The 25952-nt window shown below is 37.9% G+C and overlaps 4 protein-coding genes across 5 annotated transcripts in view; 1 reads left to right on the top strand and 3 right to left on the bottom strand.

Annotated features, from left to right (window-relative positions):
* LOC127549414 (uncharacterized) overlaps positions 1–25952 on the bottom strand; it is a 254813-nt gene that overhangs the window by 123983 nt on the left and 104878 nt on the right. The window lies entirely within an intron of this gene.
* KCNK13 (potassium two pore domain channel subfamily K member 13) overlaps positions 1–25952 on the top strand; it is a 174988-nt gene that overhangs the window by 100476 nt on the left and 48560 nt on the right. The window lies entirely within an intron of this gene.
* On the bottom strand, positions 1320–10734 carry LOC127549417 (zinc-alpha-2-glycoprotein-like). Its single transcript, XM_051977419.1, has 4 exons — positions 10592–10734; positions 7856–8116; positions 7064–7342; positions 1320–2680 (listed from the first exon to the last, which is right to left on the bottom strand). Exons 1-4 carry the CDS (start codon positions 10665–10667, stop codon positions 2400–2402), a joined length of 897 nt encoding a protein of 298 aa, XP_051833379.1. The 5' UTR covers positions 10668–10734; the 3' UTR covers positions 1320–2399.
* LOC127549418 (zinc-alpha-2-glycoprotein-like) lies at positions 18977–23967 on the bottom strand. Its single transcript, XM_051977420.1, has 4 exons — positions 23833–23967; positions 21060–21302; positions 19682–19957; positions 18977–19239 (listed from the first exon to the last, which is right to left on the bottom strand). The coding sequence occupies exons 1-3, from the start codon at positions 23918–23920 to the stop codon at positions 19692–19694; spliced, it is 597 nt and encodes a 198-aa protein (XP_051833380.1). The 5' UTR covers positions 23921–23967; the 3' UTR covers positions 18977–19239; positions 19682–19691.

The raw sequence follows: 25952 nt of genomic DNA, 5'->3' as shown, positions 1-25952 counted from the left end.
TCACTGAAGCTTTTAATGTCTTTATGACAGTCTTTTTGCTTCCTTCTACAACCTCTTTCACTATATCAAGCTACTACTCTAAAACCTATTGTTGCTGCTACAATTAAGGTTGCTGCTAATGGGACTTCTGGTTCACCCAGACTCAGAAGATTACCATTTTAAAATACTTTTTTTGTTCTGAGATCAGAAAAAAATAAAGAAAAATCACAAAACACAAGAGTGGTCATATATTCATAGATACCTTAAGCAAGGGAAACAAGGATGCTACATCTTCCCCACATGACCACATGACTTTTGGGACCAGATTTGTTCTGCCTCATCACAGCTACAGAGAAAAAGAACTTCCTTGATTTTGAGCAGCCCTGATTGTATATCCACTCAGTTTCAGCTCTGCCATAAATCTTGCAATTTTATTTCATGTTTCTCTAATTTGTTTATAAAATTACTTTTTATATCTATGCCACGTATTCTTTTGGAGTTATCTGTATATAAGAAGAAATGAACTATTGGCATGAATCTAATTTTCTCCATATTGCATCTACTTTTCTTGTTTCTAGTTCTTTGCTAGTGCAAAAATTGTCGTTGTAAACATTTTTGTCCATAGGGAACTTTTTTTTGTTTGTTTTTTGCTGAGGCAATTGAGGTTAAGTTACTTGTCCAGGCTCACATAGCTAGGAAGTGTTAAGTGTCTGAGGTCACATTTGAACTCAGGTCCTCCTGACTTCAGGGCTGGTACTCTTCCACTACTAATTGCCCCCATAGGGAATTTATTTTGTTTTTTTTTCCTCCAGGAGTTATATGTCTACCGGCAGTAACCTGGCTAGGCAAAAGGGTATCCTGCAGGACTTCCAGCTGGAAATGTCCAATAGACAGTTGATGGTGTGAGACTGGAAAGAACTCAGGAGAAAATCTGGGAGCTATTAGCATAGATATGGTAGCTGAATCAGTAGAAGCAAATACCAGCTAAAGCCAAAGTTCTTTATGTTTTTTTATATGTGGACCCTATAAGTGATCTGCTGAAGTCTATGGAATCCTTTTCAGAATTATTGTTAACTACCCCCATAATTGACAGAAATACGAAATTTAAATTAGAAGTTAGTGAAAATAAAATTTACCCCATCCAAGTTCATGGAACCCCTAATGTCTAGCCACAGGATCCTTAGAGATCCATGGACCCCCATATTAAGACCTACAAGGAGGAAAGGAAAAGGCACAAGACTAAAGTTTGGGGAGATAGGACATGGGTCCCAAGACTTAGTAGTGACCTTCATCTAGGCAGAAGAACCATATTACAGAATAATATAAAATTCAAATTAGGGTTCTTTGAAAATGCATTTATTTACTTGAGGCAAAGTTAGTAAGGGGTTGGGAAGCCTTCCCTTGACTGTCAAATGAGGGGAGAATTTTTGGAAGGCTAAAGGGAAGTGTTTTGGAGGATTGGTGCTCTCTCCACTTGTTTCTTCTTCAGCCCCAGCTCCATTAATCTTCTCTTGAGTTTGGACAAGCAAGATCCAAGTGTTCCCACTTGATGCCCATGCCCTGCTTGGGTCACATTCTTATCTCTCAGGAGCATTTTATCTACTGTGTCATTCTTTGTTATCCTTCTGTCACCTACCATCTTCCTTTGGTCTGCAGGTACCTGCAACCATTCTTCCATCCTCTGTCATTCCTATTGCTCTTGAATCCCACCCTTTTCAATACTTTGCTGCTTGCATCAGGATGAATAAGTTACTTTCCCAGCTATGGCATATATGCAATTGGAATTTCTTAAACTGCCTTCAGCCCATTGTTGCCTTCCACAGTAATCCTACATTCTTCCCTCACATTCCAATTAACCACAACATAAATGTGTGCATGCATGTATGTATTTATGTTTATCATTTATATGTGTGATGTATGTGTGCTACGTATTTATTGAGAAATAATGTGCATTAGGCGACACAGAGTTGGACTCAGGGTCAAGAAGACCTGGGTTGAAGGTTGTGCCCTTACCAGAACTGTGTGATTTTTGGGCAACTTACTTAACTCCTCAGTGCTTCACTGAGTCATCTTAAGTATTGAAATTTAATTACAGTAAGTTATATTGTTGGGGGAAGTTTCCTCACTGAGATAAAATGAAACCATAGTTCAGGACTTCCCCTCAAAACTGATTTACACAATTTTCTTTGTTATACACTGATTTTTATTTCTTCACCTTAATGTTGTTTGTCTCCTATTGTAAGTATTGACAGGGAAAGCCTAGGTATATTTAATTCTCTTTTCCAGACCTCCAAACTGTTGAATGGAATGATGGTGATGTGGGAGTGGTTGTGATTAAGGTCCTTCCAGCTTCTCTCTCCCATCTTGGTTGATAGAGTGATGGAACTGAATCTGTAAGGCCCTGTCAATCTCTGACTCTCTTATTCCTCATCCCAGGCCACAATAAAGGCCTCAGGCAAGCTTTTATGAACCACATGACAGGAATAACTTTTTTTCTTTAGCAAAGGTACGTTAACAGTTATTGAGACCTGATATGTGCCATTTCCAATGATCTGGATTTGTCCAACTTCTTTCTTCTGGATTTTTCCATCCTGAAGCCAATGCAATTCAATTTCTCTTGGATAAAAGTCATAGGCCAGGCACTCCAAAACCAAGTTTCCTCCAGGAGCTGAGTAATGGCTGAGATTCACCTTGGGGGTAACTATAAAAGAATGGAACAGGTAGCATGAATAGTAGAATTTTAGATCTACCTTACCCACTTATTCAACACTCCCAGATTTCTTCCTAGACCCATTAAAAGAATTATCATGAATCTTCTAAAATCTCAGTCCTACCAATTAAATTATTACTGTATAAGAAAGATTTTGCTAAGAATTGGGGATACAATAAGAGGCAAAAACAGTCCTTTCCCTCAAGGAGCTTACAATGTATTAGGGGAGATAAACTGAATGTAAATGTGTACATAGTAAACTAATAGGAAATAATTAAGAGGGAAAGAAAGCATGTATAATTAAGAAAGAAAGCATGTATAATTAAGAGAAGTTGGAGAAAGCTTCCTGTAGAAGATGGGATTTAGTTGGGAATTAAAGGTAAATAAGGAATGAAGTAAGGAGATCCTTATATCAGAGGAAAAAGAATTGCCTCTCTTCTCCAGGCTGACCACTCTGGTGATTTATCTACTTCTAAAGTTCTACTGCTCTTTTTCTTCAAGTCTGTCACCCCTTCCATGAAGTCTACCAATAATTCTTCACTACTCACCACATGTAATTCCAATTTCTCAGCTTCTTCATCATTGTTCTACCACCATCTAACAACCTCCAAGTGTTGTTCCTTCTCAAAATTCTTTTTCACTACTTTCCACACTAACTCTCTATACAATAGTCAAACTAATTCATTGCTTTCACTGAAAATACATCACGGAGAATATTCTCTATCTGTATCTTTTTCCCCCGCACCAATCCACGGTTATTCCATCTTTCTAAAGTTTATTATCAATGAATGTGCAGACATTTATTGATTCTCCCCAGTACTTTTCTGGGCACTACAGTGAATATGGGAAAATAAAAGATTTGATCACTCACATTCAAGAAACAATCAGAAGACTATTGTATAGTGTTAAGCTTAAAAATGACAAGGACTTCAGAAAAGGGAAGGTTTAATGGGATTAGTTGAATTCCTAGATCAATTAGTTGGGATTTGAAATGGGTCCTGAAAGATAAAGCAGCATTTAGAAAAGTCAAAGAATGGAGTGAAAAATGGCATTTCAGGTAAGAGAAACAACATCGACAGAGATCCAGAGCAAGAGTGATTATGTTGTGACTATAAGACCTTGAAAATACCTTTTTGACTAGTGAATGTAGAGTTTGAGGATTAGTCTTCAAGAATAAGATTTAATGAATGGAGTTTAAGCAATTGAATTTGGAGAATTAAGTCATATTGTAGCTTTTAAAGTTTTGAAAGGCAAACAGAGGAGTTAGAATTTAAGATGATAAAAAGTTCTTTGTAAGTTCTTGTAATGAAAGTGGTGTTCTTTTTTGTTTGTTTTGCTGAGGCAATTGGGGTGAAGTGACTTGCCTAGGGTCACATAGCTAGGAAGTATTAAGTGTTTAAGGTCAGATTTGAACTCAGGTCCTCCTGACTTCAGGGCTGGTGCTCTATCCATCACACCATCTAGCTGCCCCTCAAAGTGGTATTCTAATATCATGATTTTGGTAATAATGTACAAGACAAATTTGAAAGGAAAAGAAAATGAAGCTTTCCTGTATAATTACAGTTATCTCTTCCACATTGCAACTTTTCCCATTATGGTTTTTGATATATCTTGTTAGCATAAGAAATTAAATGGAAATTTGGGGGGAGTTTTGCAGAAGCCACAGAGTAAACAAAAAAGCTAGCAGATGACATAGAAAGTTTAGAAACTCAGAAATAATAAAACATGTGGATAGAATTATATAATATCAACATATTTTATTGTTTAATACCATAATTCAAACTTCTTCTTTAGTACAAAAGGAGGGTCAAAAAATTTTACATGGATTTTCCCAATTGCAGGGCCCACACTTCTAACACCCAAGATGTGAAACTGTATAATACTATAGGTGTATAACCATCAGACTTAAAATAAAACCATAGACCTCTACACTTAGTTCTTAAGGGATGATATGATCTAACTAATACCTTGACAATAATCTCTTCTTTATGACTGACATGTTATTCATAATCTCTACTTATAGTGATAAAGAACTCTATATCTTTTGAATATTTCTAATTGTTAAGATGGTGGAACAATGAATTAAAATGCCTACCCTAAAGTCAGGAAGACTCAATTTCATGAGTTCAGTGAGACACTAGCTGTGCAACTGTGAGCAAGTCACTTTAAACTTCGTTTGCCTCAATTCCTAATCTATAAAATAAGCTGGAGAAGGAAATGTCAAAAAAAAAAAAAAAAAGTATCTTTACAAAAAAAAAAAAAAAAAAAAAATCCAAGTGCAGTTGCAAAGAGTCAGCCAGATTGAAAAACAGCTCAATAACAATTTTAAAGATAATTTTTCCTTGTATTGAACCAAAAATCTGCCTCCCTGTAACTTCCAGATATCCATTGTTCCTAGATCTCAGGTGATTAATATAGAGAAGAAACTGTACCCAAGGTATTAATTTGAAAGAAAACCAACAGAATGTAGTAATTCATCCAGTGTAGAGGATTATAGAGAGTGTTGATAATAATCTAATGGAATCCAGTTAATTCAAATAATTAATGGTTCTTTTATTTTTTGCTTTAAACCTTTGATTTTATTAGCATGGGCAATTCCCTTTCTCAATTCAGATAGGTGACTCTTTTGCATATAGTCTTAGATATTTGCCCAGAGCCGCGGAGAGATTCTGGGACTTTCCCTAGTTGACTTAAAAAGTCAGTCAGAGGTAGAACCTGTTTCTCAGTCTTCCTGACTTTGAAGTTTGTACTCTATTCCCTAATCATATGATTCCACTTGTTTTTTCTTGTATTTCACCCATTGTGCAATAGGAGCTTTCCGGAAAAGAGTACTCTGTCCCACAATTGCAATAGAATCAAATGTGGGGACTGTTCTGGGACATTCCCTTGATTTGCCTTGACTTTCCATAATGACACAAAGTTCTAGAAGAGATCCACCCATCTGGAGAGTAAAATTTCAATCATTCCTCATTGAGAAGCAATCCCACAATCACAAAACTTTTGGTTCCCTGTTCCCCTTCAGATTAAATATAAATGTCTCTATTTGGTATTTAAAGCTCTTTACCACTTGGCCTATTTCTTCCTCTCTAGCCTTATTGCAAATTGCTTTCCACATATTTTATGGTCTAATCATATTGGCCTTTTTGCTGTTCCTCATGACATTATAGACAGGATTGTCATTGGTCCTTTTTGGAAATAAAGAAAACACAAACAACACAGCTCCCAGTCTTTGTCTCCTTATCTTTGTATTGGCTGATTTCATTGTTGGAATGCCCTTCCTCCTTATCTGTACCCCCAGAATTCCTGGTTCCTTTCAAAATAACTCTGACCTTCTGCATGATGTCTTCCTGCACAATGTCTTGTACTTCAAGGTCATCCTTGTATCTAGTTACTTTATGTGTGTATTTTCTATATATGTGAACATACTTCTGTGTGTACCTATCTTCCTCTGAGAATCTATGCTCATTTGTGGTAGGGACTGTTTAGTTTTGTCTTGCACAAAAACTGGTATAGCAGAAATGTAATAAAAGCTTATGGTGACTCTCCCTTACTCTACTCCTCTGACAGATACAATTGAGGCTGCTGTCTCCATGGTCTCAGGTTTAAAATTGGTAGCCAAAGTAGCTGCTTAGTCTCCCTAAAATGCTTAATCTCCCTATCCCTCAACATTTTTAGTTGTAAACAAGGAGGTTGAAATGGATAATTTCTACCATCTTTTTGAGTTTTCATATTAAACGGTTCTCTGGTTCCAATCTCAATATCCTAGTTGAATCATTCCAGATTAATTATGCTCAAACTATATACCATAACCATCTGGGTAATTCTGTGTGAGAGAGAAACTGGAGAAATTCTCTGCAGTAGGGAAACATCTGGCTATGTCCTTTTCAACAGATCAGACAATCCTGAAGTGATTAGTTTCTCTGTATTGATTGGAACCAAATCATGAAGAGGCTCCCTTAGGCATATTTTGCCCATCCAAGGACAGCATGAATAAGCAGGAAATTCAGATGGGCAACAGCCCATATGTGAGCCTTAATTATACTCCCAAAAAGCCCTAATGATTAAATCCCCAACCCTAAGACTTAACCCCTACTCTAGCCTTCCACTTTAGGAGCTAGGAATATATTTCAATCATTCCAATCCTTAAGAGAGCTCGAGTAAGCCATATCTCATTTTCAAGAAGCTTTGTCTCCTGGTTATTGTAAATGGAAAGGAGAGGAAAGAACTGGCAGCCAGTGGGGATTTGAAAATATGAGCATAGTTTCATTTTGGGAGCCTGCATAACTATTCTACTGGAAGTGTTTTCAAGTGTTCCCAGTCTTTAAGGTGGTGTTCTTCCCTTGAATTGTAGAAAAACACAAGAGAGATAGGTACTTAGCTGGCGCAGATAAGCCTTCCCAAGTTCCAGGTATGTTCGTAGTGTCCCAATACACTCTTCCTCCAGATAGGCTTTGGCTCGATACACAGCACCTGGATCTGCCTCCCACCTTTGCTTGATCACCTCAGCTGCAGGATCCAAAGGGATCCAAGCTGGTATCTCAGTGGTATTGAATTCAATGAAGTCTCGTCCATCATACTGACACTTCCAGAATCCCTTTGTGAAATTATCACCACAAAGTTGACAGCCAAAACGCCCCTGAAAGATATGGGATCCTGGAAAAACCCCAGTCCCAGGTATGTTCAAGGATCTGTAGTGCACCAAAATGTACTATTTTATTTACTCTCCCACCTGGAGGATCCCAGACCCATTAATTAAGAAAGGTTTAGCAGCTAAGGCTGCTTCCAGACAAGAAGCGAATTCCAGAAAGGCAACAATTCTAGGACAGAGATTCTCAATTGATTTCCCGCTAGCTTTGGGGAGCTCATGAACTTGTTTTTTTTAAGTATTTTGAAAACTATAATATAATTGGTTTTCCTTGTAATCCTATATATTTTACTTAATGCTTTTAAAAACATGATTTTGAGAAGGTGTCCATAGGCTTTGTCTCTCAACCAAAGAGATCCATGACACGAAAAGGGTTAACAAAAAAGGGTCTAAGTTCATATCTTGTACCTTTCTGAAAGTGGTGTTAACCAAATCCCCAGTTTAGGAGCCAGGAGTGTTGGTCCCTCAAACCTCTCCTAGGAAGTGAATCCCTAGACCCAGGGTCTGATGAATCAACTCACCTTTCCCATCATTGTAATAGTCTGTGATGTTTTGCATGTTCTCTAAGACAAAATCTTCCCTTCTCTTCTGTAGCTGGCTCTCCTTCTCCCAGTCATCCATCCCCTCTACTTTGTCCCACGGTGACAGAGGTATTGCCTTCTGGCTTTTGCTGTCATATTGGTAGAAGGCTTGGCCATTGAGGTAACCGGTGTTTGTGAAGCTGAACTCTTCTGGCCCGGGATGTGACAGGGCCGTATCTTGGTAGATCAGAGTGTAACATGCTGGGAGAAATATAAGGAGAACTGGAGTGAGACGGGTTAGTGCTAATACTCCAAACAGGGACCTTGTTCATTGAGGGGTAAAAGAAGCAGGAATGGGGTCAGGGATGAGGGGCTAACTGAAAACGGCTCTGGTCACTGGGGCCCAGAGCATTCCTTCTTCAGTCTGACCCTCGTCCAGCAGCTTTGTCCCTCCTGTGACCAATTGTTCTTCTTTCCCTTGATCACATTTGCAGTATGTCTGGGATTTTAAGAATGACAAATTGGTCCCAGAAGAGGTTAACCAAGATGATAAGGATTCTCAGAACTTTGTGACAAGAAGGCCACTTGAAGGAATCCTCTTAAAGGTAGGATAAGGAGAGGAAGTGAACAGGGATATGATAGCTATTTTTAAATATTTGAAAGACTGTCCTATGAAAGAGTAGCCAGATTTTCTCTATGTCCTTCCTGAAGGATAGTCATTGGTCGAAATTACAAGGAAGCAGTTTTCAACTGGAAAAGGAAGAAAGAATTTCCTCTTGAGTTCTCTGGAAATGGGCTGGGATGCACCCTGAGAGAGTGAACTTTTCATTCATTAGACAAACAGAGGGTGGATGACCACTTGTTGTGCAAAGGGTAATATTAACCTAAATAGAAGGTTGAACTAGATTTTCTCTAACGCTGTTTTCAACTTTGGGATTCTATTAAATTTGTGTACTTGGGGTCCCCTATCCTGCCTCTCTGTGTAATAGCTTTAATATGTTTAACATGATTGTACATGTATAGTCTATATTAGAGTCCGTGCTGTCTAAGGGAAGAAGGAGGAAAGAAAGAGAAGGAGAAAAATTTGGAGCTGCAAATCTTACGAAGATGAATACTGAAAACTATCTTTACATATAATTGGACAAAATAAAATACTATTAAATAAAACAAATAAATAAACAGATCTTAGACAGTAAGTCATCCCAATATCATTACCTATATTTTACAAAGGAGATGACACTGATGATCTGAAAGGTTGATTCCTTTCCTATAATGCTTTCTTCTTTTCTCTTTTTACTTCTAACTTCCTTTCTTCTCAATGTAGAAAAGACTACATTAATTATATTGATTCAATAACCTCTCAGACTAATAATAGGGAAGTACTTTAAAGCTTAGCTTAGCTTTCTGCTTAGCATTTGTCCAACCTGCAGTGCTTTGGAAGAAAGGCATAAAGTTGGGAAACGGAGGGCTTTGTGTGAGAAACAATATGAAGGCCAGTTTTGCTGCATAGACTAGCGTATGAAAGAAAGTCACGTACAATAAGGCTAGGAAAGTAGGCTTGAGCTAGGTTGTGGAAGATCTGAAATGCCAAACAGGAGTTTGGACCCCTCACAAAACCACTCACGTATCTCATCAATCATATACATGAAATGAGAAAACAAGATGTCGTGGAAACACATTAAAGTCAAGAGACACAAGTTTATATATTCTTGTTTCCTTCTCTTCCAATAAAATGAAAACTATTTGAAGACAGGGCCTGTTATACCTCAGACATCTATCGCCAAAATACTCTGGACATAAATAGCTGGATCAACTAGGTGACTCAACATTAGATATATAGGCCCAAATTTTCCCTCTCTCCCAAACTCCCAAACTTTGTTCAAGGACAAAATCCTACAGCATATACTGTATCTGTTATACTGCCTTGGAAGAGACCTTGTGTCTCCTAAGGGGCCTCAGTCCTCTTCATGTCATTATTAGTCTGTCTGTAATGTTCCTGGTCCCAAGCAATGGTATTTTTCTACCCCTTTATTCCTATGTTTGAGTAGGGTAGATGAAGGGTCTCGAAACATGAAGGAAATTCCTCAGGAACAATGAAGCAGGCATCCCTATTGCCTTGTGAAAGTATGTGTATTTGTCTGTCTGTTTCTCAGCACCACCTGCTGTTTGTGCAATTCTGCTTTACTTAAATCTAATTCATGCATTAATTAATTTATGTGTAACTCAAGACATCATCATTGGTCCTCTCTGAAAACAAAGGATGAACAATAGCAATCACTTGCTATCTGTACTTTCTCCAGGGGTTGAAGGAAGAAAGACCTGAGGAATTATGAGACACTGACCTATGGCCAAAATGGCTTATGAGAAGCAGATCCCTCCCTTTCTTTCTTCTTTCACTTCCATCACTTCTTTCTTCTTTAGATCCCCTGCTCCTTATATATTTCCTCCATAATATCCCAAGGCAGAACAAGCAGTCATTATTTACAGAGTCCTCTTCTAACTCTGAGGTTCTTCAACTGGAAAGCACCTCAAAGGACAAATAGTTCCAACACTTCTACTTTTCAGATAAAGAAATGTAGCTTAGAGAGGTTAAGTGACATTCCTACAAATGGCAGTAGCAGAGCTGGGATTCACACTCAGATCTCCAAAGTCCAAATCTAGCCTTCTCATAACTCTTCTATGCTAGTGTTCTAGCCCTCTCCACCAAAGCAGCTTTTTCCCATTTGCTCTACTCACAGGTTCCTGATTTCTTTGACATTGTGGTATCCATAAATAATAGCAGGATGAATAAAGTGGTCAGGGACCCCATCATTCCAGGTTTGTAGATTTATTTTAGCTTAGGATCAGATTTAGCACAGATTTGGCTCAGGTTTTCTTTTGTGTCATGTTCTAGGCTGATGGACCCAACTCAGGAGAGGATAATTCAATGGCCAATGAGAGTTTCAGGGTAGAGTCCACCCCTTAAGTATTGGAAATAAGGCAAATAGATACTGAAAACAGGGCAAAAACAAGCAAACAAAGCAGGCTGAATTCCAAGAGCAGTTTGTATAAAAAAAGAACTGGGGATTTAATGGACTACAAGTTCTATGTGAGCCAATGCAGTTGTCTTCACAAAGCCTAAGTAGGCCAGGTAACACTATATATAATGTCTAGATGGAAGGAAAGGATTCTGCCATGGATACTATGGTGGATATTGTGTCCAGTTCGAAATGACACATTTTAGAAGGGGCCTGACAAGCTGGAATGCTTCTAGAGGTAGGGAAACCAGAAAAGTGAGCAGATCAGAAATTAAGAATGTCCATTGAAAGCAGCCTATTTTTGGAGAGTTAGACACAAGAAGGACATAGTGACTCTCTTCAAATATCTAAAACATCATTGTATGAAGGAAGGAATAGACTTATTCCCTGCTGTAACAGGGAAGAAGTAGACACAGAGGTAGAAGTAACAGGACATTTTAAATGAAACATCCTACCAAGGAGAGCTGTCCAATTGGAACAGTGTCAGTAGGCACTCCTAACTACTCTATTAGCATGTTTTAAGAGAAGTTATGGGCAGTAGGTGGTACAGTAGATAGGGCACTGGGCCTGGAACCAGGAAAACTCATCTTCCTGAGTTCAAATCTGGCCTCTCACACTTATTATTTTACTCTGAGCAAGTCATTTAACCCTGCTTACCTTAGTTTCCGCATCTGTAAAATGAGTGGAAAAGGAAATAGCAAACTTTGCTAAGAAGACTCCAAAATGAGGTCACAAAAACGAGACTGGATGAAATGACTGAATAACAACAAAAGAATTTTATTTATTTGCAGATAGGTGGAGTCCTAAAAATTCTTCCTATTGATAGATTAACTAACTGGATGATCAAAGGTGTTCAAATTTGAAAAAAAATTAAATCAATTATTTGCCTACAGCAATATAGGTCTGTAGATATACCAACAAAGTTTAGCCAAACTAAAGGGCTGAGACAGGACCAGGTACTTGCAGTATTACAATATGAAGGCACTACAGTCACTGTCATTATTTTGTCTGGCTATATCCAGTGAACCCTGGAAATCTAATGAGTAGCTAACTTAGGGATAAAAGAATTGTTCTAGAGTCTCTATCAGGATCTTCATAAAAAACCTAACTAATTGACTGCATTAGCCTTTCAAATAGAGATTTACTATTCATTTTTTAATATTGATGTCACAGTATTCATTGTACTTTTGATCTTACTTCACATTGCACCAATTCATAGCTCTTCCATGTCTTTTTGAAATATCTGTTTCCTAATTTCTTACATCACAATAGTATTCTATCACATCATAAGTTATTTAGCCATTCTTCAATCAATGAGTACCCTCTTATTTTCCAGCTTTGGGATTTTTTTTTTTACCACCACAAAAGAGCTGATATAAATATTTTTGTGTGCACAGGACATTTTCCTCTTTCTTTGATCTCTTTGGGCATAGACTTATCTGGGACAAATACATTATTAATTTTGTATTGTTCAAATTTGTTGTTGAACAATTGTAATTGTAATGTTTTCTAATATACCCTTCTAAATTCATAATTTTATTTTTCCTCATCTTTGCTACAATCATTGGCAAATTTTTTGTTATCTTTGCGACACTGATGAGTATGAGGTGAATTGCTTTATTTTGTGTTTTTATGATTAGTAATGATTTGGAACATGGCTGTAGGTGACACAAGTTTCTAGTCTTTTGATATACTTAGATCAATTTGGAATTGTTCTTTTTCTTATAAATTGCAATCAGTTCTTAATTTATCTTGAAGATGAGATCCCAAGAGTTCATGTTTTAAAATATATTTTTATTTTTTGTTTATCTGGGTATTTTAGTGGACAGCAAATTCTAGGTCTTTGTGACCCCATTTGAACTTGGCAAAGATACTGGAGGGGTTTGCTCTTTCCTTCCCCAGATTACTTTAAAAATGAGGAAACTGAAGAAAACAGGATTACATGGCTTTCCTAAGGTCATACAACTAGTAATGTTCAGGTCTTCCTCATTGTGCCCTAGCTGCCCATTGAGCTAGAACTGCCAGCCACAATAACTAAACCAAAGAAAGCCAATGGGAGTCAATACATTTATATATAATGGTTTTTTACCTTTTCTGTGTCATAGACTATTTTTGGCATTTTGGTGAAATCTGTGGACCCCTTTTTAAATAATATTTCTTGCCTACTTTTATAATTGAATAAAAGGCTAAAATTTCCATTTAAGTTCATGGAACCCCTGAAATCTGCCACAGATTCTCCTTGGAGTCTATGAATCACAGGTTAAGAATAACTGATTTAGAAAGAGAAGAAGGCCCTAGGCTGAGTTTTGAAGAAGGAATGTCTGTGGATTGAAGGCATGGCTGGCAAAACACTACTGGTGATCTAGTAAAGAAGATTAAGTAGCAACCATCATCTCTGCAAGAGAACCAATAGGGCTATTTCCCCATTGGAGAAAATGTCAGAAAACTCCTTTCAGGGTTCTTGGTCAAGGCATTTATTCACCCAAGGCAATGTTTTTTGTGACATCCTCAGGGAGAATTAATAATACTACCTAGTAAGAGGTAGTATTCTTACAAAGTCTTGTATTTTAAAGTTTGCAAAGAATTTTCCATACATTATCTCATTTGATCTTGATGGCATTTATATGAAATCAGACCTATTTTATCCCAATTTTATAGATGAGGAAATAGAATTTGAACAAAATTAAGTGACTTACATAAGATTATAGAGCTAATAAGTATATGAGAACTCAGATTTGAACTCAGATTTTCCTGACTCCAAACCCAACACCACTTATATACTACACCACTTAACTGATCAATTATGAAAACTTAATGCCAACGAATTATGAAAATTATCAGTGGAAGAAATATTGAGGGGCCTGGTGAGCTTCCTTTGTACCTTAAATGACTAAGAATAATTCCAAAATGTCTGGAAGCAGGTGTTCTGGAGATTGGATATTCTACTTGACTCTTTTTCCTCCTTAGCCCCATTCATCATTTTTTGGGTTAGAAAAGAGCAGTAGTCAAATGTTCCAACTTGCTGTCCATGCAACATTCGGGTCACATTCTGCTCCATTCAAGCACATCTGCTCAATTGACCTAGCCATGGAGAGCAGGACAAGACAGAAACATATTACATCCAGATTATCCAGATTACTAGATTAGCCTTGCCTCCCACTTCTGTTTAATCATGTCATCTGCAGGTTGAATATTTCCTTCTTAAACTTACTGTAGCTTTGAACTTCCATCGTATTTATACCTCCATAATTCCTTGGTGATGCCATCTAAGCATGGTTCACAACCAAACTGTCCATGAAAGGAATAGAACACTGGAACTCTTCAGATCTCAGTTTGGTGTTCTCTCTGGTATACAATATTTTAAAATCTGATTTGATTTTACCATGATCTCTATATCTCTATTTATTCTTAATCATTGGCTATGTCCAGATACGCTACTAAGAGAAAAGGGTAGTTATAATTATTTTTTTAAAAAGAGAGAGAGAGAGAGAGAGAGAGAGAGAGAGAGAGAGAGAGAGAGAGAGAGAGAGAGAGAGAGAGAGAGAGAGAGAGAGAGAGAGAGAGAGAGAAGGGCATTAAAAGGCTCAATGCAATCATATTTCAAAAAGGGAGTTGTCCTATTTAGGGCAATGTTTTGCATCTTTCTGAATCTTATGCAATCCATGATCTCCAGTGTAGAAATAGAACGCAAAGGTGAGTCTTGAGGAGGATAGGAGTTAGAGCAAGAGATAACTTTATCATTACCTATCTCCAACCTACTTATTTACAGATGAGGAAATGATTTTCCTGAGTTTTTTAGGATAGTAAATAACAATCACTGTTCATTACTCCCAAAGAGTCATACTTGATTTTGTATTTTTGTGAATTAGAAAATCAGTTGTTGAATAATTTGTAATAAATATAGATGATATAAAAGGGGGAAGGAAGATCAGAAGATATGCAAGTAGAGTCCAGCCTCTGAAATATAGCAGCCATACCCTTTTCCATGTCTTTATCTTTAAGTCAAAGCTTTGATCCCTTATTTGATGAGGAGACTATCCCTTATTGGGACAGGACCACTACTGTTTCTCCCTATAACAACTTATTACAGTGGTGGGTCAGTATACTATACTGATATACACACAATGTTTTGTGTAAATATAAGTTATTATTACTATACAAATGTAAAAAATTAAGAATTGTTTTCTGAGTTAGGTCAAGGATCCTCTCATCCTGATTGTATTTCTGGCAGGGTAAGCAGGGTACAAAGAGCATGGAATTTGCCTTTCATGATATCTGCCTCAGAGGATTCAGCATTTACCTTCTTTCTAGGTTCCAATTTCCCTACTTTAGATGTTCAAGCGTATCCCTGAGCTTTGGAGTGATCCCCAATATGGATAAGTGGGACCTCAGTCCACTAATCTCCTTCCCTCTCTCATATAATCTTTATATTCTCTGAGAAGTAGAATTAAGGGCCTAGAAGGCTGACAAAAACAGCTGACTCCTGGCTTTCACCTTAGGAGGAACACCCCTTTCCTGCATCCCAACACGGTTCCCTGCCTCCTAATATAAATATAATCACAGTCATACTGCATAGCCCTGGAGGAGATCCAATGTCATATGAAGTTGCCCCAACCTTCCACCTGTCATTCCTATTGTTCTCTCACACCTAGTTTTCCCAGTTCTAGTATCAGTGCTTTTTTAATATCTGTATTTCCATCTTCATTCCCTTCCTTGTGATTGTAGAGTCAGTAGAGAATCTAGAGAAAGGAGAGCAATTCCTTAAGAATAAATTAGCATGTGCTAACCATGTGCTTTTTAGGGGGTATTGGGGGAGTAATATATTGCTTTTTAGGGGGTATTGGAGGAGCTTATACCCAAATAGGGGCTCTTAATACATTTGTAAGGATTTCTGAAGATTGCATATTGACTTTCTTTTAAAAAATAATAATATCTATGTTTTATCACACTTTTATTTATTTTATTAAATATTTCTGAATTGCATTTTAATCTGGCTCTGGTTTCACTGGAGATAGTTGGGGGTGGAGGTGGAGGGTGGAAACTTGGACCTAAACAGGCTAAATGTCTTGTCCCAGTTTGCACAGTATGGCAGAGCCAGAATAAGAACCCACATTCTCTGATCTCTAATTCAGTACATACCTCTCACTCTGATTACTCTCTATCTCTTGAACTCCCAAATCCAACCAATAGTTCTTTCCATTTGTTCTACTCACAGACTCTTGCTTCCTTGTACACCGTTGCCTATAAAGCAATAATAGGAGAATAGCGATCGAGTGTCAACATGCCAAACTTAGAAATTTATTTTGGCCAGGAATCAAATTTAGTAAAGGTTTAATGAAGTTTGTTGTGGTTTTCTTTTTTTGCTATATTAAGTCCAATTGAACTCATCTCAAGAGATGACAGTCCAAAGACCAGAGAGAGTTTTAGGGTGGAATCCATCCTCTGGATACTGAAAGAGAAACAACAGAACTTGGGATTTCAGAAAAAAAAATGAACCAGATGTGTCCCAAGAGTTCATGTTTTAAAATATATTTTTATTTTTTATTTATCTGGGTATTTTAGTGGACAGCAAATTCTAGGTCTTTGTGACCCCATTTGAACTTGGCAAAGATACTGGAGGGGTTTGCTTTTTCCTTCCCCAGATTACTTTAAAAATGAGGAAACTGAAGAAAATAGGACTACATGACTTTCCTAAGGTCATACAACTAGTAATGTTCAGGTCTTCCTCATTGTGCCCTAGCTGCCCATTGAGCCAGAACTGCCAACCACAATAACTAAACCAAAGAAAGCCAAACTTTGCACAGCTTTGTGATGATTGAACGTTGTCTAGTGTATAGATGAAGGGACTTGGGGTATAATCATCATTCTAAATTCCACCTGATCCAGACCATATGTGGGATATTGTGCCTAATTCTAAATGCTACATTTTAGGGAGGATATTGGCAAGCTTGAATGTTTCTAGAAGATGGAGAGGAGAACAGAAACAAGGAAAAACCAGTTAAAAGAACAGGGAATATTTACTCTAGAATGAGAACAAAATGCTTTCAAATGCTGAAAGATTTTCATGAGGAAGAAGGAATAGACTCATTGCATAGCTACAGTGATTTGTTGTTCATCCTTTGTTCTCAAAGAAGATCCAATGACATCGCAAAAATGATAACTTAAAACAACAATCCAGAGGGCAGAAGTAGGCCTAGAGTTCAGATCTCAGAAGTAATAGGGAAATAAATTTAAAATGGAAGGCGAGTCTTCTAGAAATGTACTGAGAGCAAGGGGAGGGAGGGTCGAGGCAGACAATGAGTTTGCGCTACTGAAAGCCTCCCAAGAGGAGGTTATATAATACTTGCTTCAAACTGAGATTAGATTAGAGAACATCTGAGGTTTCCTCCATCTCTGAGGTCTCTAGGGGCATCCAAATACACTTATAAGGAATATATGATGAATATGTGGTCCATGGGATACACAGCCATGTACTGCTGACTGAGGATGGCTAACCCTAGAATTGGGCCCATAATGTGCAGAGATGGGAGAGGAGGCACTATCCTAATGACAAGATAGCATGTCTGAAACTCAGTGTTGTGGTACTATTGTGAGGAATCCTGTCCTTTGTGTCGTACCAGAAACGATAGATATAGGAAGTAAGGAGAAGTGGTGGTCAGTGTCCTAAACAAGGGATTTGCTTTCTTACCCCAAGGGCCCTATGGTAGAAAGAAGCTAAACTAGTTGGTTCTTCTCTATTTGCAGAATTTGGAAAACAGTTGTTTCTGGTTTGTGGGGTTGGAAACTAGAAACTAAAATTGAAATTCCAGTTTTCTAGTTATAAATCAATCAGTAAATATTTATTAAGTGTGTACTATTCACCAGACACTGTTCTAAATGCTGGGATATAAAAAAAGGCAAAAAGAGAGTTCCTGTTCGCAAATAATTTACAAAGAGTTGGGGTAGGTGGAAAGTAGGGAGTAACGACAGCATACAAATATATTCATAACAGGCTCTCTATCACTTTCACAAAACTGGTACTCAAATCTTTGAGTTAGCCTTTCCAACATGGGAAGTTTTGGTCAGCCAGTCAATCTAAAGAGTTGATGTCTCCATTGAGAATCAGTGAAAATGCACTAAACAGTACCTTTGTGCAATTACTCACGAGTTGCAGTCCTTCTATTGCCCACATCCATTAGCAAACTTTAGGTCATTCTGCAAATAAAGTATAATGTTTCTTTGTTTCTTTGTATATCTTCGGGTGCACTAGGAGCTGTGCATTGTGGAAGTTTGCTCTGAACCCTGACACTTACCTGTGACATAGCTTCCAACCTTGGGTTTCCCAATTAACTAAAGACCTTATCAGCCTTGAGGCACAGACCCAGCAGCACCCTGAGGCTGTGGATACTGTCTATTGTTATATTTATATACTTCTTAATCATTTCACCTATAAAATTTGGCTACCGTTTTTATTAGACTATCTGTTTTTATCTAATTATTGTGTGTCACTGAGAAAGTTTTAGAGTATTGTTCCTTTAATTTCACCCCCCCCCATAAGCCTGGCAGGTTTTATTGTCTGATTTTGCATAGTACGATGATTTTATGTGGAGAATTTGTTTTGCAAACCTTAAATTGTGTTTTCTAAATATGTTATTATTAATGGACAGATGTAAGAATATAAGAATTGCTCTCTTGAGTTAGAACAAGAGTCCTCTCACCCTGATTATGACACAAGGGGACACTGAATTTGGGATTTGCCCTCTACGATGTCAATTTTAGAGTATTCAACTTTTATCTCCTAGTCCCAACTTCCCTAAAGTCAGCTGCTTTTGAACATCCCTGAATTGCTTTGAATGCTACCTCACAGGAATAGGAATGGTAACTCTACACCTTACTCTCTCAAACTTCTTCCCTCCAATATCAAAGCCTGGGATAGAGAGGTGACACTGGCCATCGAATACTAGCAATTTTAAATAACTCATGTAATTAAACCTCTTAGTTTACAGTGCATCCCTCTATCCAAATACAATGTCAGGTCCCCTAAAATAGGTTATGAGCTCAGCCATGACTTTATACCTGTGAAATCAAATACCTGGGCACATATGCAAACACACATACACACATGCAAATGCTAGTTGATTTTATTTAGTTTTATGAGACATTTAGTTCAGCTTAATGTTATTTATGTCATATTGTAAGCTGTGACAGGGAAGGATCTGTGTCTATATAATTCTCTTTTCTGGAAATGCAATGATAGGGAAGTGTTATTAAGTATAGTGGTGGTGGTGATAGCAGTGGTCATGGTGATGAAGATCTTCACGGTTCCTCCTCTTTCTGATTGGGATTAAGATGGAACTCCATTCCCAAGGTCCCCTCGATCTTGGCCACCTGTTGAAACACACTACTTAACCCAAGTGATTTATTTACTTATATTATTCTTCTATTCTTTCTCTTCCCATCCTCCCTCATCTGGAAAGTGAATCTTCAATGCTTTCCTGGAAGGTCTTAGCTTCTCAGCTTCAACTACAATGTCTCACCGACCACCAACTTCCTTCAGAATGCTTCTTTCCCTGCACCTTTCACAATGTCCAATAGAAAGGGAACTCACCTCAGAGGCTTGGGTTTTTGACCCAATTCCAATAGAGCTAAAGAGATTTTTGGATGCATACTGTCACCTGATTAGTGGAAATGGGAGAAGGAGGTGATATTCTGGGGACAATGCAAGATTTAAAATACCTTCAGATCCTCTAATGGTTGTCTTTCCTAGTGTCCTTAGTCCCTAAATTGACCCAACCATGGTAGGTATGATAGGAAAATATAGACAGATTACCTGGTTTATCCTAATTAGCCTTCTTGTAATCCCGGAATTTTTTGAGTGTCTCAATACATTCCTTTTCCAGATATTCCTTAGCCCGATTCACAGCACCTGGGTTTTCCTCCCATTTCTGTTTAATCGTGGTAGCTGCAGGTTGCTCTGCGATCCAGGCTACTTTGTCTTTGTCAAACCTAATGAATGGACTCCCATCATAGGTATAACTCCAGGAACCACTGGTGGCATCATTCTGGCAAAGCTCACACTTAATCCTTCCATTCAAGACATGCGAATCTGAAACACCCAGGTCCCAAGTATGGTGAGCTCCCAGGAATAGAGTAAAATATATTTCCGAATAATGATAGTCCTGAGATACAAAGGATACTACATCTAATTCTTTTCCTTTAGACAGCTAAGGCATGAAAAACAAGATAGGAAGTAAATTTGAAAAAGACCAATTCTCTAAGTTAATTCTTTGCATCAGTCTAACTGCCATTCTATTCATGCCCCTGTTGTAGGAGTAAAGAGAAAAAAACCAGCTGAGTAGAAGAATTGTTGAGTTAGAGCAGGAAATGAATGAATGATCTTTTCATTGTCCCATATGCAGATGAAAACACAGAAGAGTACATTGATTTTCCTGAGCCTTTTAGGACAATAAATAACAGAGAGAAGATTCTACAATAGTTCCTCAGATTCAAATCCAGAATGCTTTCTGTTCCAACAAGGTGTTACAAGCTATGACTGACCATTGTAATAACTGGTCTGTCCTGCTCTCTGATTGCCTGATAAAAGCAATAGGGAATAATGCCCAAGATCATTGGATTGAAGATATAGAAACAGATGGACCACCAGCAGCCATGTGGGCCCCTGAATCAGTGTTGTTCCCACTCTACCCGGATCCTAATCACTTCCTTCTCTGTAAAATGAGAGGCTTATATGATTTCTAAGGTATTTCTCATGCTATGAGTCCTAGAGTCAGAAGCATGTGGTCCCTTGTATAAGAGGCCCAAGTGTCCTGTGGGATAAGAAGTAATGACATCCAAGCTGATTTCTGAGAAGCAAGAATTGAATTATACCCAATTCCTCTTCCACTGAGATTATTGCATTGGCAGAATACCAGGAAAGGGGAAACAGGAAGAAAGAGAGCACAGAGTTCTTTTTTTGAGGATGGCTCTATCTGTGGATTCATTCTTCCCACCTGGGGAGTTATGGCCAATCATGGCTTCTCCTTTTCTCCCCCTTTCCTCCTTTCTCTCTCTTCCCTTTTATTTTAACTACTTTCTCCCTTCTCTCAACTAGGGATAGACTTTTTTAGGCAAAAATCTATAGGAGGTTCCTAAACCCTTTCCTAATCAATGGGCCCCTGAATTCCTGCTCTATAAATATGTCCACTCACCACGTTCTTTTTTAGAGATGTTCATGATTTCTTTCAGGGTCTCTATTGCAAAATCTCCTCTTTGTTTTTGAATCTGGCTTTCCTTGTCCCAGTCCTCCACATTTTCCCATTCTGGTTCAGGCACTGCCTTCTGGCTATTGCTGTCATATTGGTAGACACGTTCTCCATTGAAATAGGCAATGTTTCTGAAGGAGAACTGGGGTTTTGATGAAACTAAGTCCCGATACATCAAAGAATCACAATCTAAGAAAAGCCAAAGAAACAGATTAAGACATTCTCATGCTAATCTCCCAAATAGAGTCTATTTATTGAGGATGGCAAGGAAGAAATTAATTAAAAATAAGGTACTGACGTGAATTTTTGGATGAATAACTAGCCACTGATTATATCTTCTCCAGGTTTTCCAGGTACTCTTTTTATGTTAAATTTGTATTATTCTATGCATTTCAGTCTAGACACTAATAATGAATACATGAACTAGTGAGCAAACATGCTTTATTTAAATGTTTAATATTTACCAAGTTCTATACTTAGTTCTGAGGCTAGAAACAGACAAAGGAGTTAGTCTCAGATCTCAAGGTTCTCAAACTCTTAGTGAAGCAGTACAAAATAAATAAGATTATTCAAAGAAGGATGTACAAGATGATAAGCAAACTCAAAACTTTGTTATATCCAGGCCAATTGAAGGAACCAGGGATGCTTAACCTAGAGAAAGGAAAGAATTGTTGAATGTTTTGGTTAGAAAACATATGACAGTTATGTCAGGTATTTGAAAAGTTGTCAGATAGGAGATATTTGTTCTCTGTCACTCTTGAGGACTTAGTTTTAGAAGGAGGATCTGTGGGTTGAAGGCAAATTCAACTTAATATAAAGAAGATTCTAAATCTTAGATTTATCTTAAAATACATTGTACCACCCCCTGAAGTAGTGAGCTTCTAAAGTATTCAAGCAGAGAATTAGTGACCATTTAATGTTATTTAGCAGAAGACTATTTTGTTTTGATTGGAAGCTGGCACTAGATTCTCTCTGAAGCCCCTCATTCTTCTAATGAAGAATCTGGGGCTCTATGAAGGTTATATCCCTAGGGGCCCTGTCCCACCTTCAAGCCCAGTAAGTCCCATGATGACTCTTCCCTGTTGGTATAACAGGTGTGACTATCTCTCTGACTGGAGGAGCAGCCTGATCTCCATCTAGAAGAAGAGGCTTGAAGAAACAGGATAGAAGCAGGGGATATTGTGTGAAACTTAATCTCTCAAAGTTTCACCTTTCCCTCTGTAAATTGAATATAGTAATATTAGAATAAATTATTGCCCAGGATTTTGAGGATAGTAGGCTATGACACAAAGGATCTTGGGTTTAGAACAACTAGATTTGGATCCTGGTTTTGCTAATCAATACCTGTGTAATCTTGAGCAAATCATTTTATTTCTCTAGATCTCAATTTCCTTCTCTGCAAAACAAATATCAAATGATTTGAACTATCTCCTTCAGATTGTTGTAAGCAAATCTCTTTATAAACTCTAAAAAAATTATTATTAATGTACAAAGATAAGAACATAGAAATTCATTTCCTGGACCAATCTAAACATCCTTTCCCTCTGATTAGGTCTTTGACAGGGTTACCAAGGGACAAGGAGCGTGGGCTTTTTCTTCTCCTCCATTATTTCCACCTCAGATAGTTCATCATGGTCCTAAGTTCCCTATATCATCTGCTTTTGCACATTTCTGAGCTTCATGGCAGTACCAGTGAGAGATGGGAATAAAAATTCTAGACCTCCCTCCTTCATCGAATCTTTGTATTCTGAAAAGTCGCACATTGAATGCTGGGATTTCTAGGTAAATTCTGGCATTAAATTTTAGGCTCCGCAGTTCTTTCATCTGTCCCAATTCTATTCCCCACTCATATCATTTATGGCGATAGCCACACCACATAGGTTGTGTCTTCTGCATAACCCTGGAGAAAATTTAGTGACTTTTGAAGGTGCACAAGCATTCATCATGTCACTCTTGTTCTGCCTCAACAGCAAGTGTTTCTGTTCCATAACATCAGTATTTGTGTAGATCTATGTTCTCATTTCCATTTTTTCCCTTAAGATTAAGATTAAAAGATTGATAGAGAATCTAGAGATAGGTTGGCAGTTCCTCAGGAAAAATGAAGTTGGGCCTCTGTTGATTCTGTGTGTGTGTGTGTGTGTGTGTGTGTGTGTGTGTGTGTGTATTCCCATCTACCCTTTCCTATGGGATGATAGAGGAGTAGTGACCTCTGATCTTAATAGATACTGACTTATGATATAGTATTCGGGAAATGCCAATGTGACTTTTGGGATTCCTACTATTTCTTTTCTCTTTTCAATTCCATCTCTCCTTGTTCTCTAGATTTCCCTTCTCTTGTTCTGCTTCCCAAATTGTTTCTCTCAGCATAATGAGTTTATCTATCCAAAACTAGTCCAGAAATTGGCAACCAAGGCAAAGGTTGGAAAATCCCATTCTGCTTCTGCGATTCTTTTTCTAATAGGTTCATAGAATTAGGGCTAGGAGGTATTTTAGAAACCATCTACTCTAATCCCCCTATCTTGTCTCCATTTCCTCAACTTGGCTTATATAGAGCTTAAATTACTCACTCAGTTCAATCACTCAAGTGTTACACAGATAATAAGGTAGAATGATACAGGAATCTCTGACTCTAAATCTATTCATTTAGTCTCTATTTTCTGCTTTCCCTGCACTTCTCAGCTGCCAAACCAGACATATCTTTCCCATTTGCTCTACTCACTTTTGTCTTGTTTTCTCGAGGACCCATGTCCAAGAACTGCCCCTGAAAAAAATAACAGGAAAAAGACTGTGACCAAGGCTCCCATCATTCCAAACTGAGAGATGTATTTCAGGACAGAAATCTGGTTAGATTCAGATTCTCAACTGAATGATGGATGTTCTCTCTTTTTTGCTCTATTATATACTATTGAATTCACCTCAGGGGATGACATTCCAATAACCAATGAGAGTTTCAGGGTGGAATCCACCCCCTGAATACCGGAAACAAAACAAATGGAACCTGAAATTCCAGAAAGAGCACCACCAGGATGTGTCCCAAGAGAGAGCACTTCATATGAAAAAGACCTGGGGGTTTTAGTGGACAACAAGCTCAGAATGAGCCAATGCAACTGACTGCCATAACCAAATCAAACCAAAGACTAATGTGATATTGTGATGTATAAATATAAGTATGGGATCTACGGGAAGGAGCTTGAGATATGATCATTTTTCTAGATTCTGCTCAATTCAGACCACATTTGCAATATATGTCTAGTTCTAAATACACTTTAGGAGGGATGATGGCAAGCTGGAATGCTTCTAAAGGACTAACCAAAGATATCCCAAATAGCTATAAGCTAAATCACATGGATCCCTATTTGGACAACCAGGGATGTGATTCCTGATACCTCATCCAAGGTGTTAAAAGTCAGATTCTCCTGATACAATTATAAATGACTTATTCTTAATCCTCTCACATGACCACTTTCATAATATTAATAAAGAAACAAAAAATTGTCATTCTTACCTGAGGAGTATTAGCTTTACCTTGAGTAGGCAACCAGGGAATTCAGGAACTTGTAATGTTATTTTAAGTTTAAGAGGCTTCCTTGTTCTAACTGCTGAATCTTGGCTCAAGTTGTAAAAGTGGATAGAGTACTGGGCTGGGAATAAAGGACCCTCATCTTCCTGAGTTCAAATGTGGCCTTAGACAGTTCCTAGCTGTGTGATTTTGGACAAGGCATTTATCCCTGTTTGCCTCAGTTTCCTAATCTATAAAATGATCTGGAAAAAGAACTGGGAAACTATTCCAATATCATTGCTAAGAAAACTCCAAATGGGGTCCCAAAGATTTGGACACAACTGAACAATACCAAAATCTGGCACTAATCTGATGAAGCCACAGTATGGACACCAGCCTGGCTAAGGAGAGGTAAGTGGGTCTAGGTTGGACACAGAACTGGGCAAAGCTTCCCATCCCAGGCAGCAGTTTGAGTGGCCTGAGTGGCTTCTGTACTTCCATCAAGACAGGGGTACTACTTCTTAAAAAACTAATACAAATACATTTGATTCACAGAACAAAATATCAGATCCTTCTCAAAGTCTAAAAACTTTTCCTGATGAAAATTGGCCAATTAATACTGCCCCCATTACCCCAATTTGGAAAGAAGCTGAGCAAATTAGCTTCTTTCTGTCTGGGAGATTGGGAAGTCAATTCTTTGTAGCCCGTGTGGTTGAATAGCTGGCTGCCAAAACTGGAATTCCAGTGTCCTGGTCATAATGATCTACATTCCTCTTATTCCATGAAAATTCATAGGTATTCACAAGAGCCCAAGATCCTCAAAAACCTTCTTATTAATTCATTTGTTGCCTGACTAAAAGTTCCCAAATTGGAAAAAGGCTAAATAAACTTCTTATTTGAAGACCTAAAGAATCAGTTCTCAGTATTTTGCTTGGGTGCTACAGTAGGATAATCTCAAATTCAAGTGTTCCCACATATTCTTACATAACAATTTTGTGTACACACACATACATAAGGAGTGCCGTGTAGGGGAAAGATGGATTTGTAGTCAGGAAATCTAGATCTGAATTGCTTACATTCATAATATTGATGCACCATAATTTTATTAGCAAGTTGGATAGCACACTTTGTTACAGATCTTTGCTACAACATGAAGTGCTGCTTTCAACATTTTCGTGTATGTGAGACCTTTCTTCTTGTCTTTAGCCTAATTGGGCATCTCTGTGAGTCAATGGGATAGTCCATTCTGTCCCACTTGATCTATAAATTGCTATCAGGGCTGCAACTAGGACCCATGGCAATGCCTCCAGTATCTTGGTTAGCATGGTGCTATGGTTCAG

The sequence above is a fragment of the Antechinus flavipes genome, chromosome 2 (genome assembly GCF_016432865.1).
Source record: "Antechinus flavipes isolate AdamAnt ecotype Samford, QLD, Australia chromosome 2, AdamAnt_v2, whole genome shotgun sequence".
NCBI classification, from domain to species: Eukaryota; Metazoa; Chordata; class Mammalia; order Dasyuromorphia; family Dasyuridae; genus Antechinus; species Antechinus flavipes.
The sequence above is the reverse complement of the archived record's forward strand: the minus strand, read 5'-3'. Positions and strand labels throughout refer to the sequence as shown.